Source organism: Rhinolophus sinicus, linkage group LG10 (genome assembly GCF_036562045.2).
Source record: "Rhinolophus sinicus isolate RSC01 linkage group LG10, ASM3656204v1, whole genome shotgun sequence".
NCBI classification, from domain to species: Eukaryota; Metazoa; Chordata; class Mammalia; order Chiroptera; family Rhinolophidae; genus Rhinolophus; species Rhinolophus sinicus.
The window spans coordinates 56,061,476-56,083,143 of record NC_133759.1 but is presented as its reverse complement, the minus strand read 5'-3'; the positions used below and the strand labels follow the sequence as shown (position 1 = coordinate 56,083,143).

At 43.7% G+C, this 21,668-nt stretch overlaps 1 protein-coding gene across 20 annotated transcripts in view; it reads left to right on the top strand.

Moving 5' to 3' along the window:
• Positions 1-21,668, top strand: part of CADPS (calcium dependent secretion activator) — a 463,055-nt gene that overhangs the window by 266,317 nt on the left and 175,070 nt on the right. For all 20 annotated transcript variants that reach the window (XM_074313221.1, XM_074313220.1, XM_074313225.1 and 17 more), the window contains exons 7-8: positions 12,448-12,559; positions 19,724-19,863. In XM_074313221.1, the coding sequence (XP_074169322.1) occupies positions 12,448-12,559; positions 19,724-19,863 (252 nt within the window). The remainder of the gene's footprint in view (positions 1-12,447; positions 12,560-19,723; positions 19,864-21,668) is intronic.

Here is a 21,668-nt window from a genome sequence, read left to right as displayed (position 1 = left end):
CTGATATTTGACACTTTTCAAGAACAATTCTGTGCCTCCAGATTGGACCCTTGCCAACCACTTGGCCTCGAGAGCAATTTCCCCAAAGCTTTAAGAAAACACCTCAGTCCTTACTGAAGGGCGTTTGGCCAGCTGGCCTGTTCACCATATCCCTTTGAGACTCCTGGCATTTGTGGCCACTCCCAGTGATTTAGCATAAATGTTAAACAGAGAGAAAAAAGAACAAATCTACAAGCCAGTTCCCGGGGGTAGAGACAAGCATGGCTCACAACAATCCCCTCTCTGTGGGATGATGGGAACCCAGCCCATGAAAGCAAAACCAACAACAGCTCCCATAATCCCCTCTGTCAAAGGCAACGGGAGGGCTCACAGGAGGGGCTGGCCGCTCCCAGGGCAGCCAACGCTCTGAATAGCCATCCCTGACAACCCCCCCACATAAGTGCTGCCTCTGTGTGCCCACCACAGCTTGGGTGCCTACTCAGACAGAGCCAGATGGTGGGGTTACTCAAGTGCTGCTGAGGTTGGCTTACTGCTCATTGCCTCCATGTGGGAGGCTTGTCCGAGTTCCTTTGATGTGGGTAGGGCTTCCCCTGGGAGCACTTGACCACCAGTGGTATAGAGACATTGGCAGCATGCCTTTGCCTCGCGAGGTGCTGACACTCTTTCTCATGAAGGAACATAGACAGTGCCGGTGGCGGCCTTAGCCAGTGCAATCAGGCCTCAGTCCAGTTCTCACACTGTGGAGAGACCGCCGCATTTGACACTGGCAAACAGGGTGGTTGTTCTCTCAGGACACAGGAGTTGGGAACTGTTTTTCTGAACCAGCAAGGTCAGTAGGTAGGTGTTTATTGATTGAGTATAACAGACTTTTTAATTGTATGAAAGGACTATAAAGTGTGTCTGGGCCCTTCAGGATGTGCTTTTCTAAGTGAGGACTCCAGGCCCGTCTATAGGACACAGAGTAGAAACAGAATGATGTGATGAAGTCCCAGATAAAGGCACAACATCAGGGAGCTCTTGCTATATACGAAACCATCTCAACACTGAATGGCTTAACACCCCATTCATTTATTTCATTCACTCATCTGCAGATTGGTTGGGGGTTGGCTGATTCATGCCAGGCTCTGCTTGGCTCTGCTTCAAACTGTGGATCTGGTTGGCCTTGGCTCCTCACTGTCAGTTGAGATCAGGCCTTCTCCATACAGCTCTGTCTGGGGTCCAAGGGGGAGGGATAGCAGCTGCCTGGAGGAAGCTCTGCTCATGGTGATGACAGAGGCACAGGAGAGCAAGCCTAACCACTCACACATATTTCAAGCCTCTGCTTCCATCACATCTGCTAAAACCCCATTGGCCCAAGAAAGTCACGTGGATAATTTCAAAGTCAAGTTGTGGAGGTATAGATTCTGCCCAGAAGGAGGCCAAAGCAAGTGGTCACGTGGACAAACCCAACATCCGCAGGGCAGGAAGAAAACTCTTCTCTTGCGGAAGACAGGAGAGAATGAATCTAACTCAAGAGAGGGCCAGAGAAGGAAGATAAGAAGGATGGGGGTTGGGAGGAAGTGTTTCAGGCACTCAGAGACGGAAGCCCAAGTGAGAATGAGCTCCCAACACTTACTCCTTTGCCATAATTGCCAAAAAATCAAACCTGAATTCAAGTCCCAATTTTATTTTGCCTGGACTGAGAAAACACAAATTCCATTGCTCAGATGATTTTGAAAACATCTCACATTTGATGTTTTATTCTAGAGCTGTCTCTTGGGCTAAGATTTTATGTATCTTTGAGTTGTCACTGAATAATTATGGAAGGCTTATTGATGATCAGGCTGGGAAGCAATTTTCTTACCTAATTCTAACAAGAGAATGCTCAAAAGGAAGCACTGTTAATGTACCCATTTTACAGGTAAGAAAATAGAGACTACAAGAGAGTCAGTCAGCTGCTCGGGGTCACTACGGTAGGAAGTGGCACAGCTGGGTGTGGAACCCAAGTTGCCCGATTCCAGAGTCTCTTAATCCTGAGCTACCAGATAATGCAAACTGCCATTTAATAAGAACTTACACTGTACTCAGTGTTTCTCTCATTTAACTCAGAGACAGGCAGATAGGAAGCCCTATATGATAAATACTGTTATTGTGTCCATTTTATAGACATGAAAACTGAGACCTCAGAGGCTAATAAATTTGTCTGAGGTAATAAAGCTGTTAGATGATAGAAACAAAACAGTCTGGCTCCAAAATTCTTCCCCACTGCTTCCTCATTTGTACATGGGGGGAATGACCAAAGTGATCTTCAGCGCTCCTTTCAACTCAGTCTGTTGCTGTCTCTCCCAGTCGTTTTTTTCTCATTTGGCTCATACTCTTAGTGGACCTGGTTGGAACACAAAGGGGTTGCAGTGCATTTTGTAATTCCTCTGGCCCAGGTCCCCTGACAGCTTTGGCCTAGCTGACTGCAGTGTGGGTTTTGTATACCCAGGAGCCTTCTGGGGGCTGCAGGTGTCCTAAAGCAGATTCAAGTTCTAAAGACACAATTAACCATAGTGCTTCCCAGTTGTTTATGAGACTCACAGGTTGCAGCCATAATAACCAGCTCAGGTTACAAGAGCAATTCTAGGAAGAAGTCCAGTGTAGAAAATTAAATAGGAGTTGGTTGGCTGAGTCACAGAAAGAAGAAAGTGAATAAATGTATTTCCAGCAAACTTTTCAGAGCTTCTATCGATCGATCGATCATCTATCTATCTATCATCTATCTATCTATTTAGTCTGTCATCCAATGAACAGTTCATTTCCTCTCAAGGTCTTTAGAACCTGGGCATAAACCGATGATTGAGGGAAGGCAGTAGGTGCTGGAGATGCAGGAGAACGTCAGACTGGGAGACAGCCATCATTTACAAAGACAGGGGATGTCTTCGGGCCTCGCTGTAAACTCCACTCCAAAGAAGGCAACGCGGACACTCAAGCCATGTGACGTGCTATCATCTCTAGACTTTAGCCCTTGATAGATCCTCCTCATTTCACCCCAGACCCACCAACCCCACGACACCCAACCTCACAGTACTGCATACTCCCCCACCCACCCTAATCCCACACCGGCCTGTTATTTAGCCCCGGACTTGGCTTTTCCATAGATTTTTCTTTTGACCACCTATCCGTGTTCTTACATGTCAACCTCCAATGAAGAATACAATCTAAACTCTCACAGCTAAATAGGATCTTGAAATATCCAGATTCTAGTGGATTTTTGGTTTCCTGTCTGGCATGTAAAGAACTTGGAAGTCTTGGTTCCCATCCTCACAACAAGAAAACGGCTGAACAGACTGAAAATCAGCAACTCTTCTCAGATCAATCAGAGAATTTAGGTCGCAGGGAAAACAGCTTCCCCCCAAATTAGAAAGACAGACAGGCAGGTACAGAGGATCACTGGAGGAGAAGGCTAGCAGCAGAAATGGTGCTGGAACCACACTGGGTTCCTTTGACCCAGTATATCATGTTTTGCTTTCACCAAAAATTAGAAGTCATACTAAAAAAATAAAACAGTGTAATCTGGAGAGATAGAGCAAGCATCAGAACCAGACTCAGATGTGGCAGTGATGTTGGAATTATCAGACTGGGAATTTAAAACAACTATGGTTAATACGCTAAAATTTCTAATAGAAAAAAAAAAAGTTGACAGCATGCAAGAGCAGTTGGGTACTATGAGCAAAGAGATGGAAACTCTAAGAAAGAATCAAAAGGAAATGCTAGAAAGTAAATACTCAGGATTTTGTCTCTAGGATAAAAATATATATTAGCCCCCACTATACAGGTAAGCAAACTGAGACTGCCAGTGGCTTGTCCAAGGTCACATAGCTAATGAGAAAATGAAGGTTGATCTCTGGTATTTGAATGAAGTGTTGTATGTATTATTCCCTCTGGCCTTCATTTAACAACCTCTGGTCAATGAGCTAAACATTGGAATACAACAGTGAGCAAGATGAACTTGGTCCCTGCCCTTACAAAGTTTATAGTCTATAGTTCTCCTGATCTTCCTTTTTAACCATACCAAAGAATGTAAGTCCATAATAATCAAGTATTGCTACATTTAACTTTCAACTTCAATCTCATCTCCACGTGTGTATATGTGTGTGGAGGAATTCACGATTCAGTGGATTCATTCCTTCAGCAAATGCCTATTGAACATGCCCTGTGTGCCAGGCATGTGCTAGGGGCTGTGATTATATTAACAGTAATGAAGGAAGCAGACATAGATCCCCGCCCTTGTGGAGTTTGCAGTCTAGCAAGGGGAGACAAACAAACACAAATAAAGAAGTACAGGTGATAATTGCTTCTTGGTGAAATTTTCACTGGCCACCTACCCTTCTCCTGGCACTTCCAACCTCCCTTTTTTGATTGATTTTCCTCCATAGCTGTTTATGATATATGTAGGAGGTATGACAGATCTGGTGGGGAAGTGGATATGGGGTGAAGAGGAAAAAACAGGAATAATGTTCAGGTGGCTGCCTGTTCCTTTGACTCAGTAGGGGAAGCCTTAGAAGAACAGATGTGAGGGGAGAAAGTGAAAGCTGAGGTTTGTACACCTTTGATTTCAGGTTCCTGGGGAGGAGACATTCCAGTGGAAATGTCAAACAGGCAAACCGGAGCCTTTATCTATTCACCACCCAAAAAAAACAATTTCTTCAAAGCAAACATCTCATTTATAGATAAGAGGTAATTTAGCTTTTCTAGTCCATTAGAGGCCCCAAATCACATCCTATCAATAGTTTGCAAGAGACATACTGCAATGGCACAATTGATTCACTTGGTGTAGAATATCATGCAGTCTGCCTGAAGGGTCAGCCAAAAGGTTTTAATGCAGTATCTCCAGGCAATTATTAACTTTCTCTCTTAGCAACGGAACCAAGACATTTTCATTCCCTGACATGACTTCTCCCTTGTTAAAGCCCTCAGTGAATTTTATGAACCAAACCAATTTAACACCCAGCTCACATGAGCCATATACCTTGCATAAATGCAAATCCAGTCTTCGTGGCATGAATTATGGCCTAATGCTAAGCATCACCATGGCAACTAATGACATCATCCACCAACACCAACCTGCACAAAACCCAATTCTCCAAGGGTCTTTATTTGCCTAAAGTGGGTGAGTTCTTGGCTTACTCACATTCACATTCGTAAGTATCACTCTGTTGTCAGAGGTTTGCAGTGGATGTTTACTGTCATTTTGGGAGATATATTCCCTTTGTGGCAAATGTTGTTTTTTGTTCATGGGGGGGGGGAATTCTAACGAAAATTACTGTGTGTATTTGATTAGCGACATTTGTTGGTAGCATATGGTCTGAGGAGACTTCCGCAAATAAGAGGCTTTAAATAGTAAACAGAGATGTGCCTGCGATGAAGCAGATGCTCTCCAAATACACAGTAGAAGGTTCTTCGCCTATAGGTTTCTCCCTCTCTCCACCCAAGCATATTTCTCTCCCTTGTTTTCTCCCCAGATCAAAGTGTTCACTTTCAAAGCAGTGAGACGGGGGAATAGGTTTGGAGAAATAATGTGCTGTGACTTTAAAAGTCCTCTACAACCCCCCCAATATATGAATTATCTGCTGCTCATGTTTACTGTTTCGTGTTAATAATGATGTATATGACTAAGTGACTCAGCCAGCTCCAGTGGATTGGGAAGCAGCATTTGGGCACCATGTGTCTGAAATGCTCTGATCCACAATCCCAGTTTTTCCACTACACCACGAGTGTTGGAAAGAGCTCCATGAAGAATTTAGAGCAGCAGATTGGATAACCCTGGAGGGAGCTATCCTTGTAAGTATATGTTTACAGTTCGTCTTTATGGATGCGCTCAGTTGAGCATACTTCTAATCTGCTAATGAAAATAAAAGTGTTCCCATTAGACTGCGCCAGCGCTTGAACTGTGTATAGCAGGGGTCAGTAAACTTTTTCTGTAAAGGACCAGAGAATAAATATTTTAGGCTTATTGGCCAGATGGCCTCTGTTAGAACTATTCAACTCTGCCTTTGAAGCACAAAAGCAGCATAGGCAATATGTAAACAAATGAGTGTAGCCGTGTTCTAATAAAACTTTATTAATGGACGCTACATATTAACTTCATACAGCTTTCATGTGTCATGAAATGTTATTTTCCTTTTGGTTATTTTCAGCCATTTAAAAATGTAAAAACCATTCTTAGCTCATGAGCTGTACACAAGCAGGTTGTCAGCCAGACTTGGCCCAGGGGCCATATAGTTTACTAACCCCTGGTCTATAATCCTGAACTGAAGGATATATTTTTTGGGCTTTCTGTGTACTGGGTATTGAGTTGAGTGCTGTACATACAATAGCTTATCTCCTACTTATCCTCCCATGGACCCTCTGGGATCAGCACTGTTCTTATCCCCAATTTATAGATGGGAAAGTCAAGGCTCAAACTCACACCTAATCAGTGTGATCATTTCTGCACGTGGCATCTCCCCAAGTAGGCTATCATACCCATAAGGGCAGTGCTGGTATCTCATTCACCTTTGGATCCACAGTAGCACCTAACAGTGATTTGCACGTGGCAGACATTCAAGAAGTGTTTTCTAAATGAGGGGAGAAGTGGAGGGTTGATTAGAGTCAGGGTCCCTAAGAAGTGAAGTCAGGGCTGCATCTGATGCGTGTAGGTGTTGGTGGTGCATGGAGGGCGTAGTGCGAGGAAGTCAGCTGGCTGGGCTCTTCATCTCTTAATTCCCCACCAGGGACCTGGTTTGGATAGGACACATGTGTCTCAATACACGTGTCTTCATATTTGGAGGCGCCACTGTGTGTGATGGCATTTCTGTAGTGTGTGCTTGTGTGCTTATGGCTAAAAAGACCGAAAGTAACAATGATAGTTTATTTTATAACTTGGTGGCACTTTCCAGCTCTCTACCTGTTGGCATCTGCGCTGCTTCCCACCCTTAGCCGCATCAGCTCACCTCGCCTTGACCTTCTAGGACCTATGCCTTGTCCCTCGGTGCTGTCCTTGCTGCTGTGTAGCTGGGTCTCCCCTGCACGCTGCCAGCCGCTGTATGCTCTTCAGAGAGCTAATGTACTCTTAAAAAACATGTAATCCTCAAGGAGATAAAGACCTCAGTTTGGTTTAAAGGTGGTAGTCATACCCTTGGTTATCTCACGTGTCACATGTCTCCAGAATCTCCTGATTTTGGTGACATGATTATTCTGAATTTGACATTAAACAATTATTTATTGTATGCCAGGCCCAGTGCTGAGTGTAGGAGATCTTAAAAACTCATGCTATGTTTCCTGCCCCTGAGGTGTTCACCATCCAAAGAGAGAGCCAGAAACACATACAGAGACATATGCAGACTACACTGTCATGAGTTCCTGAGAGGCCCTAACGCTCTGCAGTTTAATGCATGGGCTTTGGGCTCAGAAACTTGGAGTTTGACGTCCAGCTCTGTGACAGCCTGACACCCTGGCCCAGTGACTTACCTCTCCTCATCCGAGTTGCTCTGTCTACAAAGGGGGGATAATAACAGAATCTACCTCAGAGACCTGTCAGAAGGATTAAATGAGATAATCCATGAAAAGCACTTGGCCCACGTCCTGGTAAATCATAAGTATTCAATAACTGGTGACTATTTTTAACATTTTTGTGAGCTAGCCGTACAGTGTGAGCACAGTGGTAGAGAAGATGGGATCGCAGGAGAGGGACCCATCACACATTGTACTTTACCTACCTTGTTTGTGTTCAGAGAGAAGTTAGTCATCCCCTTCAAAGTGTAATTTTATTTCAGTTCTAGGAAACTTTTAAGAAGAGGTATTCCCCTTAATAGCCACAGTCAATGCACAGCAAAGGAAAAGAAATGAGCAGAGAAGAAGGCAGCAATGAGAAATAGATTCACTAATTGACCTGTGGCCCCACCAAAAGGCCAAGGATTTTCATGCTTCCTCCACTGACTAATTTGTCTGTAGAGTATGTCACATTCTGTGAAAAATATTGACCATGTGAAATAAACCCAAACTGAGAAGCCAGAGTATCCCAGAGTCCCATCAGTCTTGAAACAGAAGTCTCCCTTGGAGTTACGAGTGTAACTGATGTTAGCTGGATCAGGACACAGTGGAGTCAGTTGCTGGAATGTGTGAGGGAGGCAATATGACGGCATGGATAAGAGTTTGGGTTGTGGAGTCCAACTGCCATTTGCTTCCTGCGTGTGACCCTGGATATGTTACTAACCTCTCTGAGCCTCAGTTTTCTCATCCGTAACTATGGGGGTGTAACTGTAAGCATTTCACAGGATGGTCAAAATGGCTTAAAAAAATAAAATGCATGTATGACTGGATAACATTTTTGAGATAGGAATTTGTGCCTTGCACATAGTAATCTTTGAGTAAATATTAACTGTTTCTATTATGAATCTTTCCATGGCTGAAAAAAAAAACACAAAGAGTGTACATCTTCATGCCTTTTTTCCCAAAGGGGAGATGATCAGGGAAAGGTACTGATCATTAAACCTCCTTGGGACTCCTAAGAGTAGGATGCATTGACAAAAAGAACCCAGGAGTGGTTTTCACGGAGTCCAATGACGAGCGAGGCTCAAAGGTTTCGCGTCAAAACCAGTGGCAGCCAACCTCAGCTGCATGGTCCACCCTCAATCCAGGCTCCACAGACCGGGGTGGCATTGGGCTCAGAGCCTGATTCATGGGCCTGTGGTCAACCCACGCTGCTGCACAGGACCCGCACTCAGACAGGACTATGTGGGGCGTAATGCCCTGCTGTTGCCGCCTTTTTTTCTTTTTAAATATCTTAACCTGCTCTCAGAAATCTCATGTTTACTTTGTTTGTTTGTTTGTTTTGTTTTGTTTTGTTTTGTTTATTGGGGAATATTGAGGAAAAGTGTGTTTCTCCAGGGCCCATCAGCTCCAAGTCGTTGTCCTTCAATCTAGTTGTGGAGGGTGCAGCTCAGCTCCAAGTCCAGTTGCTGTTCTCAATCTTACTTGCAGGGGGCGCAGCCCACCATCCCATGCAGGAATTGAACTGGCAACCTTGTTGTTGAGAGCTCATCCTCTAATCAGCTGAGCCATCCGGCCGCCCCTCCAGAAGCTCAGCGGCAGCTCGTTGTCTTCAGTCTAGTTGTGGAGGCCACAGCTCTAACCAACTGAGCCATCCGGCCAGCCCTGCTATTGCCATCTTGAAATTCTTAATAATTTTATTTTTGAACTTGTGTCCATAAGTACAGTCTGTTGGAACAATGGAGCATGCATTTGAGCAGAGGAAATACTTAAAGAAAGAAAAATGCTTTATATTTTGGAACCATGAATGGTACTTTTTTTGTGCTTTTTGAACAAGGAGCCCCACATTTTCATTTTGCACTGTGCCCTGAAAAAAGCATGGCCAGTCCTGATTAGACTGGAGACTTTCTCTTTTTGCTGGCTCCACTGGGCCAGGTTACCATTTTGAAATCTGATTTATAAATTGGGATTCAGTAATGACCTAACAACATGAGGTGAGCCAAGGGTCACGGTAGGAAGCCAAAAGCACAGCTGCAGTCCTGGTGGAAAGGAAAAGCAACTCAGTGTCCAAATATACAGCGTTTGTCAGGGCGGCCTCCAGCAGCTTGAATTCCATCCAGCTGACCGGGTCTCGGAGGTCTCACCCTGGCCCACAGTCTGAGTCATATTGAATGCCTTATGAGCTGAACATCTCTGGGTAGCAGCAGGGTTTCAGGCAGCCTGGGTCAGTGCCTGCTGAGCAGGCCACAAAATCCCTACAAACCACATCCAAGGATGGTATCAGGGGGATACGGTGTGGGGGACAACCAGAGCCCTGGAACAAGTCCTCTTTGTGGCATAGTGTTAAAGCATCTCGTTCCAGAACGCTTGGTTTCCAGCAGGAATCCTCCTCATCTCCATGAGCAGGCATGATAAATGCCCAGAGGGATTCATAGCAAAATTAATCATAAATAATGAATTAATGCTCATGTTTTTTTGCCAGTCACTAATAGTGTGTGTTGTTGATAATCATAACAATATTAGAACTGAGAGCTGTAAAGTAAGAATTAAGAGATTTGGGTTCCAGCCCTACTTGGTTGCAATTTGCTGGAATAAAATAAGCGAGATCTTGAGTTTCTTCTCAGTTTTTTCATCTGTGAAATGGGGATGACAATAACTGTTTTACTACTTACTTTGTGTAGTAACAAGGGCAATGTCTGTCTTGCTTGCTCAGGGTCAGACTTAGTAGGTGCTTAATAGATATGTATTGAATAGATAACACAAAATATGAGTGATCGTCACTGTTACTAGGATACATCTTACATACCCTTATGTAAAGGGGAAGGGAAAGCAGCCAAAATCTGTTGTCCCAAGCCTGCTACTGTTTGCTCTGTGAAATGAGGTTATTTCATAGCTGAGCAAACCAAGATACAGGGACACTAATTCACTTGCCTCAAGGTCCTACAGTTTGTAAGTGACTAACCAGCATCTGAACTAAGCATATCTAGTCAAACTCTATGCCTTGTCACGTCACCTTTGCTAGGACAAAGATTCCCCTAGCTTAGGGGCTTGCTGCAATTGTCAGTGACCAAAATTAGGAACTTCCAGCTGTACATCTAACATTTTGCAGTTGTGTTTGGAACCTGTAGCGTCTCGTTCTGTGTCACCTCCTCGTCCACGTCCTCTCCCTTTCTCCATTTTGACTGATATGCTTCCTCATGATTCTCACGCACACAGATCCCCATGGGTCAGGGTCTCCATTGTTCTGGTGCTCTCTTGTTAGCTCTCGCTAGATCCCTCATGTCTTTGAGCTTGAGTGCAACAGTGAGATTAGAAGTCAGATTTCCATCATTTAGGAAGGAAGGAAGGAAGGAAGGAAGGAAGGAAGGAAGGAAGGAAGGAAGGAAGGAAGGAAGGAAGGAAGGAGAGACAACCAACCAGTGAACAGAGTAAAATATTTAAGCCTGCTATTAGTCAAAGAAATGCCCATGAGAATGAAAATGACAATGACAAAATGGGCCAGAAGAAAAAGTGCATAGGGACACCCCATGTGGGCAAGAAGTCCTTGAGACTGATTTGCACTCTCATTCCGAGGTGGTGGGAGGACAGTCCTCACCTTTACGGAAATCATTTTGGGAATAGGTGTCCCGAGCCTTGGAAGTATCCACTGATGAACGGCAAAGTTACATCTACTCCTGTTTCCTAGTTTTGTAAAAGAACATATATATTTGGCATCATTGTTTATTCAACAAATACTTACTGTGTCTTCCATGTGCTAAGCACTGTGTTAAGTACTAGGTATGTGATATAAACAAAACAGTCTCTGTGTTCATGGAACTTACAGACTAATAGGAATTCACCTATTAAAAAAAATCATACAGATCAATAAAAAAATGCTAGGATGGAAAATAAATATGTTCAAGACAGTTTAACATTGGAACCAAATTTACACTGGGAGATGAACACAGGACCATGTTCTCTGGGAATGTGGTGTATAAGCTGAGCCCATAAGAAGTAGCCAAGTGAGAAATAGGGTAGGAAGAAGCATTGCCAACAGAGGAAACCAGAAACGTGCAGGCAACAGCTCAGAAGTGGCAAACCAGGAGGCCCATGACACTGGTGCGGATGAATGGGTGGCCATGCCAACGGGTCCTGGTTGCATCCTGAGTACAATGGAGCAGGTGCCATGGGAGGGTTTAGGGCAGGGGCTCAATGCAATCCACTCGACACTTCCAGACGATCACACTGATTTCAGGTACAGAGTGGATGGAGATAGCCCTGTAAAAATAATGATGAGTGAATGAAGAGACATCTGAGGGGCCCATCAGGGGCTCATGTCAGCCCAGCCTGCCACTCTACCCAGATGCTAAGTAAGCCAGGCTTCCCTCTGGGGCAAGCTAAGATTCAGACTCCCACAGACCGTGAGGGGTAAGGACATATACTACATCACTCCTTCTACCTTTCATGACAAGGCTGAGCTCCATCCATCCTTCTGTTCAACTCATTTTTGAATGCCAGTGGGGTTCCTTGCCTCTGCACTGCTACTGAAGTTTCATTGTAAAGTCAGGTGTTGACTTGGACCAAATAAAGCCCCATTTCAAAATCTAGAACTGCAGCTTCCATGAACTAGGGATTCCAAGGATGCAAGGAAATACTAATGTTTAAGTGGGTTAGTTTATAGGTATAGCAAATGCATAGGGGAGAGTTCTTGCTTTCATGCTAAATTCCCCATGATTCCTTCCTAGTGCTCTGTGTAGACCCAGTGGCAACTTTCTGAGCATCTGTCTTGCATTTGCCTAACAAGTTAATTAACACTTTTTGTCACTCTGGCAGCTTTGGAGGGGAGGAGAGAAGGATGTGACAGCCAATGCTGCCTCGGGTTAACCCTGCATTCACCCAACTTGCAAGAAGGCAGCTGAGTTTAGCATTGTCAAGGCAGAGTCTCCACACTGACCTCTCTGATTCTGTCCACAGCTGGGGCACCCAGGGTGACTTCTCCACGACCCACGCACTGCCTGCTGTGAAGGTGAAGCTGTTCACAGAAAGCACAGGCGTCCTGGCCTTGGAGGACAAGGAGCTCGGACGGGTAAGCGCTCCCCATCACAAGGGGTATCCATCACAGGTGCTCCAAAGAGCAGGTGTCCCAGGTGCCAAGAGACAGCATTGCCAAGTGCCAAAAGACCTGGCTTTGCAATCTGAATCCCAGGCTCCACTCTACATTGACTTTCCGACTTCTCCAAGCCTCAGCTTCCCCTCTTCAAATAGGGTGACACAGCAGAAGCTAGAGCAGGGGTTCTCAAACCAGCAAACCTAAACCCACGTTAGAGCAAAGAGTAGCCATGCCCTTTACTATCCTGAAGTGAAATTCTTAGGTCATTTAACAAACCGACCCATCTAACCATTTCAAAATCAACATGACATAATATAAAGGAGAAATAAAAGGAAATTAATTAATAATAAGATAATTTCAAAATGTAAACACTTAGGCACAACTGAGCTCGAAGACCTAAACTGAAGGAGGGGTGTTTTGCTGTCTCCCATGTGGAGAATCGCTGTGAACATGACAGCTACAAAATCCACTTGAGGTTGGCGACTCAAAAGTCTGAGTACCAGTAAACTGATTTCTTGAATCAGTAAACAAGTCTTGGTAACAAAATGTCCTTGGTTTTCCTGGAAAAGTGCCAAAAATACTTTGAGTGTGTGTGTAAAAAAGATTTAAGATCTAGACTCGGTTAATTATAAACAGGGTTTTCTGCCTCCATTCATATCCAGTGGGAAGATTCAAAAGTCAGGTGGGATGCAGGACAATTCCTCATTGGAGAGGAATATCTCACTCCTGCAGGAGGTTTAGTGTCCCTCCGCCCTGCCCATTAACACCAACCAAGCCAAACACCAATTATTCCACCACCACCCCCGTCCAAAAAAGTCCCCCCCCCCAATTTTTGAAACATCCTAAGGGATGATACCGATCCCTTGGAATACCACTGAGAGAATAAAGACATTCCTTCTTGCATCTCAGCTACTGACGCTGCACCAAACAGCCAGTAGTATTTTCAGAATGCAGGTTGAACTTGTCCTTTGCCAGCTTGAAATGCTTCCCTCACCTCACACTGCTTATAATAAAATCTGAACTCTGTAGCGCAGCCTACAAAGATTCGGGTGGTCTGGCTTCTGCCCACCGCTTCAGCCCATTTGCCCCCTCATCCACATGCTTCAGCATCCTTAGCCAAATTTCAGTCCTTCAAATAAACCAAATTCTTTCCTCCCTCAGGGGAACTTCTCTCTGCCTGGAGGGCTTTCCTCACCTCCCAACTCTTTGAAAGGCTCCCTTCTTCTCTTTATAAATGCACCCTCCTCTACTCTCCTCCTTGAAGAGCCTTTGTGGATTGTCTGTCCTCCTTCATTTGTTACCTCAGCCCCCAACTCACCTCCTACACAGAACTTAACACTAATGAGACAAACAGAGAGAATTTACAGAAATTGTGGCCTCTCTTCTCCACCAAACTGTAAAACTCCATGGGGAGAGAAACCTAAACTATTTTGTTTGCTACCCTATACCCAGAGCCCAGCATATAGACACTCAATAAATTTCATTTCCTACTGGTTGAATGCATAATCTCTTCTGTAAGTTGTGTAATTTTAGCCAGGGTGTTTAACCTCTCTGGGCCTCTGATGTTTCATCTAGAGAATAATAAGAGAATACTCCAACACAAGCACGCAGACACCCACACGTAAGAACGCCAGCAAGAACACATGAACTGTGCTTCCGTTTCTCTTCCTTCGTGTTTGCAATTCCTTCTTCTGCTTTCATTGATAGAACTGACCTGGAATCATGTTACTAGGACCTACGTCACAGATGGAAGTAAAACAAAAAGTAAACAAGGCTAACAGTAAACAGAGTGCCGCCCCCAACCCCCAAAAAAACGAGGAAGATGAAAGAAAAGAAGAGGTTTAGTTGCTTTATTTGAGAAATGACAAATATTCATTTCTACCTCTAGGGAAAGAGAGACACACAGAGAGTAGGGGGAAGTAGCCTGCCTTTTCTTTTTCTTCAAACTTCTTTTTCCGTGAAGGATCTTGTCAAGAATCATGAGTCTCAGAGACCTAGGACATTAATGTTAGAAGACAGAAGTCCAGGAACGCTCAACCTGAGTCTTTGGAGGGCTCCATGGACCCAGGAGCCCCTTGAAATTGTTTGCAATTTGGGGGTTGGAGGTTGAATGTGTGCATTTTTTTGGATATGTGCATTTTGCTAGTTCAAAGCATTCACGAGCTTCTCAAAGCTGTTCCCACTCAGAGAAGTTGAAACCACAGGGCTAGTCAAACCCTTTCATTTTATAGATGAGAAACCTGATCCCTGAGGACTGGGAGTTTTCCCAGGACCACCTGATTGGTTGGCGCCTATGCACTGTTGCACACGTACCATCGGCCAGGCCACTGTCTGAAGGACTTTATGTGCAGCCCCTCTTGCGTCTTCACCATAACCCTAGTGACGCAGCTACACTTATGACTCCTCGTGTCCACATGAGCACACTGGGTCCAGAGGAGTTAACTAATTTAGCAGGAATGATGCCTCATCTTCAGGGCCATTTTTACTACACAACATTGTCCTATATAAAAATAAAACCCTCGGTTCTGCTGTTGTGAAAGCAACAAGCTTGCCACAGCCCCCACACAGCCATTCATTTCTTAATAAATCATTCTCTCCTCCAGCCCCATTATGCATTTCTACTTCCTTCCTGCCAAAGAAACTTTCCACCGATTAGTGTGTAGCTGGCCTGCCTGGCCCTTGTTCTAGCTGGGGCGCCCTCTGCTGGCAGCACCTCTGTAGGCAGCTGGCTGATCACTCCCAGGTCTTTTTTAAAATGGAGCCGTTCCTTAGACTCCCAAGGAAATGTTTTTCTATGCTATAATTCTCCCCAAGCTTAGCGGAACACAGCCACTTTAGAAATCCCAGTGCCGCATTCATTCATTCAACAATATTTAATTTGTTCCATTTTTACTATGTTACATACTTATTAACATTTGTAAATGAAAAAATAATTCATGTACGTTGTTAAAAATTAAAATTGGGTATATAGTAAAACTAATGATCCCTCCCACCTCACCCCAGTATCCTTTCCCAGAGATAAACCTTGTTTTCAATTTATTGTGTATTATTCCCCAAATATTCTGTGCATGTACAAGCATATGTGTATATATCCCTCTTTAAAATAAAAGGAAGACAGCACAGTTGGAAGTTACTGTATACATATTGCTCTGCACTTTGCTTGAACTATCATAGTATATGGCGATTATTCCATATCAGCCCATATTGACTTTCCTTCTGTTTCCATAGCTGCATAGTATTCCATTGTGTGGATCCATCGTAATTTATTTGAATTGTTTCCAGTCTTTCGTTATATAAGCAATACTTCAGTAAATAACCTTGAATTTATTCCTTTGAACATGTATGTGTGTGTGTGTGTGTATACATATATATAAATTTCAAAAAATATTTTGCTGAATGAAATTTGAATTTTGATAGATATTGCCAAATTATCCCTAAAGAGTATACACCAATTTATACTTCCACAAAAGGCATGAGCATGAATATTTCCCCACACCCTTGCCAACACTGCAATATTATCACATTTTTATGCATTGAATGTGATTATTAGTCCACTGTGTCCTATCATTTGTGCTATGCACAGAGCAAACGAGAATGACAGGTAAAAATTCCTAATCTCAAAAAACTTAAAGGATATAGACATAAAAATTAGAACTTATAGTGCAGTGTGGTAAGTGCTTGAAAGGACACCTGGGGAACACATAGCAAGGGGACATAATCCAGTCTGGGGGTGTGGAGGAGGATGCCTTCCCCAGGGGCCACGCAGAGGTAGGGAGAGATATATAGGCTAAGTCTTGGGGGAGAAAGGCTCAGTATAAAACAGTCCCCCACAAGGACCTGCCTGCATGTCCAGGTAACAAGACGCGGAGGCTGGCTGGCGTGCGGCTTACTGCATGGGGTGGGTTGTGTTCCCACATCAGCACCGCCACATCAAAGCACAGCACACATGGGCCTCGGCTGAGATGACGAAGTGCTTGATTAGCAGCCTGGAATGTCCAGATGAGGTGTCTGGACTGCTCGGGCTTATGTGCACCCAGGAGGACCCCTAATAATTCAGCAAGGCTGACACATACAAAGGAGTTGTCGACCCATCGGGTGCACGGCAGGGTGGGGATGAAGATGGTGTAGAACTGCAGTGACCTCATCTCTCCATCCACCCTGAAGAGGAGGTCTCCCCAGGGAGCCACCACATGGGGGAAGAAGTCTTTGTAGAGAGGCCAGTAATAAGCGGAGGCCATTTGCATCGGCAAGCGGACACCATATTGCCAGTGGGAAACACGCCCAGAGCCCATATGGTGGGAGGCCTGTTAACAAGCTGCGGGTGCCCAGAGCGCTGCTCGCACTTCTTTTGCCAAATGGGCAGGAGTAGGAGGCCAGGGCCTTGCATGCTGCTGTTCCCGCCCTGGCTGGGATTTCTCCTATCAGCCTCCCCCCTTCCTTGCTTCCCAGCATGTCACCTCTTAGGTCACACTAGCTCAGGAGAGAGGGTCAGCTTCACTGGGATCAGCAGCCCTCCTCTCCATCTCCCAAAGGCTGGGGTCTCAGGATATGGAGCATGACACAGCGTGGCCTAAAGGACAAGTGGTCTCTTGAGGGAAGGGAGAGGTCTCCACCTCCTAATGGCACCTTGGCTTACTCATTTACTCCCAGCGTCCTGCAGTATATCACAGTTAGCTAGCACCAGTTAAGTGAATTTACACATTTCGTGATAGAATTTTAACTAAATTAACCCTCACGAAATGAACAAGTGGCCTAAAAAAGGTTACTACAGAATGGCTATGATTTGAAGATAGTACTAGTATTGTAAGCCTGACAACCAACACGAAAATGGTGGAGCTGACACCAGGCCAGCAAGAGTTCTGTCATCCATATCATGAGACAAAAACAGTGCTGATGTAATCACACAGAGTCAGATGGCAGTTAAGACTTTATGAACTTATTTGTAAGACACTTTGAACTACAGATTTACATCCAGTATCGTTAATTACACTTGCCCTAAATATATGGTACCTTAAAATATAGCTAATAATAGAATAATATGGCTGCCACAATTCGCAAGATATTTAAAAATACAGTTTTTTGTCTTTAGCCCATCTTTTAAGACTTCTATATTTGTGCATGTTTTATGATACATGTCATAATGTAATATAGTAATACAAAGTAAGCATATGTAATGTAAAATATATATGGATATATATTTTTTACTGATATTTATATATAGGCATACCTGGTTTGATTGCGCTTCACAGATATTGCGTTTTTACAAGTTGAAGGTTTGTGGCGACCCTGCATCAAGCAACTGTATTGGCACCATTTTTTCAACAGGCTCAGAAGATGGTTAACATTTTTTAGCAACAAAGGGTTTTTTAATTAGGGTACATATATTAGACATAATGCTATTACATACTTAATAGACTACAGTATAGTATAAACATAACTTTTAGATATACTGGGAAACCAGAAGCTTTGTGTGGCTCATTTTATTGCGATATTCGCTTTATTGCAGTATTCTGGAACTGAACCCTTGATAGCTCCAAGATATGCCTGTATTTATATTGATATATTTTTATATTACTAGTGATATAGTTATAGATATTGGGCTAATTGCTCAAAAATATTTTGCTGACGTAGGACAAAATCAAAAAAACTTTGGCAGTCTCTGGTCTGAAATATCAGGCCTTATATTTCAGTCATGTCATCAGATATTAAGAAGAATCTAATTTTGTCTTTAGCAAAAAATATATAAATTTTCTTTCCTCAGAGAGAAGGAATTTAATAAAATAAAGAAAAGTTCAGGCCTGGAGTCAGAAGGAGTGAAAAATCAGCGCAAGCGAGGCCTATGAAAGTGGGCTGATTTTGCTTTTCTGCCTCGGTCCCCGACTCTTCTCAGAGTCCTTGATCTGCAGTCACCCAGAAGCCATACGTTTCTGCCCTCCAAACACAGGCCAAGCTTGTGTGATGGCAGTGGAGCTGACACAGCATCTGGAAGGCCATGTCCACCCCTGAGACTTTGAGGCCCCCACCCCCTCCAGAGGTAAAAGAAGCTCAGGAAAAGAGCCGGACTTCCCTGCACCTGGAGAAAATAGAAGCTTTGAAAGCAGATCCAAAGCAACATGCAACAAACCAGGGCACGCTGCCATCGCAGAAGCAAATCTTAGCAAGCCCAGCTTTTGTTGTGCCTATATTTAGCTCACGTTCCCTTAGTTCAGGGGAGCTTCCAGACACTTCACTCCTCCCCGAGTGCACGTTCCCCAGATCCCATGGGGCTCCTGAGAACTCTTTTATCGAAATGCAGGAGTGGATTTACTGAGTTATTACCTTCTTGTTCCACTCACAGCATGTGAGGCAATGAGAGCTGAGGCAGAAGTCTCGAATCAGAGCGCCATCTCTGAAGCACACTGGGGAAAGGCTTTCTCTAAAAGCTAATCCTCCTTCAAGCTGTGTGTGCTTTCTTCCGGGCCAAGACAGAGTTGGGTGTTGTGTGATAAGATGAAAAGTACAGGTGAAATCGGGCTGAAATTTGTGACTGTCCTCAAGCCCCTTCTCTTCTCTAAATGTCACATTTTTTATCCATCAAATAAGATCCCTTCCACATTCCCCCGTAGCCTCTGAGGAATTTCTCCTCTTGGAAGGAATCCTAAAGAATGGAAAGAGTGGACTAGAAGTGCTCTCTCTAACATGTAAGGATATTTCTTCCTTTCATACATCCATCTTTTTCTTTTTCCTTTTTTTTTTTTTTTTTTTTAGCATGTATCCAATTTTTTATATGAAGAGAATGAGTGGAGAACATTCTCTGTTCTGGGTTGCTTTAGTATTTTGGACTTGGGAAAAGTACAAAAACAGGATCACAGAAATCATGATCCTTACTTTTACAGAGTTAGCCAGGTAGAGAGACAGGAGAACAAGATAGCGCCATTTCTGTCCTCAGGCCAGGCTGCTTGGCAGGAGACCGCCACGATGGGTAGGTGGAGCCTTAGATATAAGTCCAATGGCCAGGCCTCCGTTTTATGTAACTGCCTTCTCTCTGGCTATGGAACCTGGATAAGACACTCAACTCAGTAGCAGTTTCTCATCTATAAAAACACACCCATAATAGTGTTTCTGTTTTCTGGTTAAGATGATTGTTCTTTTTCCCAACAGGTTATTCTCCATCCCACCCCAAACAGCCCCAAACAGTCAGAATGGCACAAAATGACAGTCTCCAAAAACTGTCCTGATCAAGACCTCAAAATCAAACTTGCTGTCCGCATGGATAAACCTCAAAACATGAAGCATTCTGGGTAAGTGTTTCTTCTCTGAGTGGTAAATTTGGACACACCTACATTTATTTCTTAAAATATTTTTTAAAAAGAAAAATTGATCTTCAGAGAACCACATAGAAGGAAATATAAAGGATTCATGAGAGGTTATTACAATACTTGACTTTGCTATTTACAGCCATCCCTCAGTATCCACAGATAATTAGATCCAGGACCCCCTGTAGATACCACAGTCCATGGATGCTCAAGTGCCTTATATAAAATGGCACAGTATTTGCATGTAACCTAGGCACATCCTCCCATATACTTTAAATCATCTCCAGCTTACTTATAATTCCTAATACAATCTAAATGCGGTGTAAATAGTTGTTACACTGTATTGTTTAAGGAGTAATGACAAGAATAAAGTCTGTACATGTTCAGCACAGACACAAGCATCATAGGCCTAACTACATACTTCACGTCAGCAACAACGGAATATTTTTTTGGACTATTTTTCATCAGCAATGGTTTGGATCTGACGATTTCTAATAGGATTTCCAGTACAATTTAAAAGCTTCCCAGAATGTGCTGGGTGATTGTGCTTTAGGAGGTTTTGTTGACTTCACTACCTTCTCAAAGGTATCCAGATCTTTCTGACTAGAAATCACTCACTTGCACCTTCATTAACAACCACATGCAGGAGGTGTGAGCAGTTGCCATAGGCAACCTTCAAACAAACAATTCACATTGAATCAGTTTTAGTTTGTACTGGAGAATTTAAATAAACACACACACACAAAAAAAAACACAGAAAATGTATGATCAACTTTACTTCCTTAAGATTTGAGAGGAAAGACCAATTAAGTAATTTCAAGTTACGATGAAAAGAATAGGTCAAATACAGTTTTATTGTACAGATCAAACCAATGATTTGTACAGAAACTGTTTATTGACAACTGGGTATATGCTGAGTGGCGGCCTGTTAAACAAAATTGCTTGGACACCGCTGTCTCAGAAAATGTGATCACTTAGGGAGGGAGGAGTTGTACAATAGAACTCTGAACAGGGGGATGTTGAACCAACAGAAGGGAATGGATTGTTTTTCAAGGATTCTGCAGGTACCATTTGTCAACCAACTATCATTCGGTTTAGCCCCTGTGGTCGGTAGAAATGTCTCATTACACATGTCTCACATTTCCCTTGGGGTATATGTGTTTACAAGAAGGCGTAAAGTGGTAAAACTGACAGGAAAATTGAGATTGGTTATCTCAGTTTATCTCAGGGGTCAGAAAACCAACACCAGGGCCTCACCGCTGATTCAGACAGATTTAAATAGAGACCCAGGAGGGAGGGATGAGGACAGGAAGTACAAATCCCAGCAGATGAGCAGATCATAGCAGCATGCCATCCGAGAGTAAAGAACAGAGCCCCAGCCTTGGTGCTTCGGAGTTTTAGGAAGCAAAGAGAACTCAAGGTTCTGGAAAAAGATAGATACCTACCAGTCAGGGCACTGGAAGGGGTCAGGGAGAGGGAACTCCCTAGGAAAGAATTATCTGGCAGGGATGGGAACCCAATACTGAACCTGAGCTCTGGCTTGGATTTGGAAAATTTGCATGACATTGTCTGGAGGCCAAACTATTTGCAGAGGCTGAGGTGGGATTATGGCAAATCTCTTCTGCTTGGGCCTTGCAAAGGGCGTAGGGGTGAGCCAGTTCCCTGCTACACACTCATTCCTTTTTCAGCTGTCCACGATGAAGAGCAGCCAGCTTCTCAATTAAATTAGCGTCTCATGAAAATGTTCACAACTTTTTTCTGAGGTCAGCCTTTCCTCCTTATCATGCTGC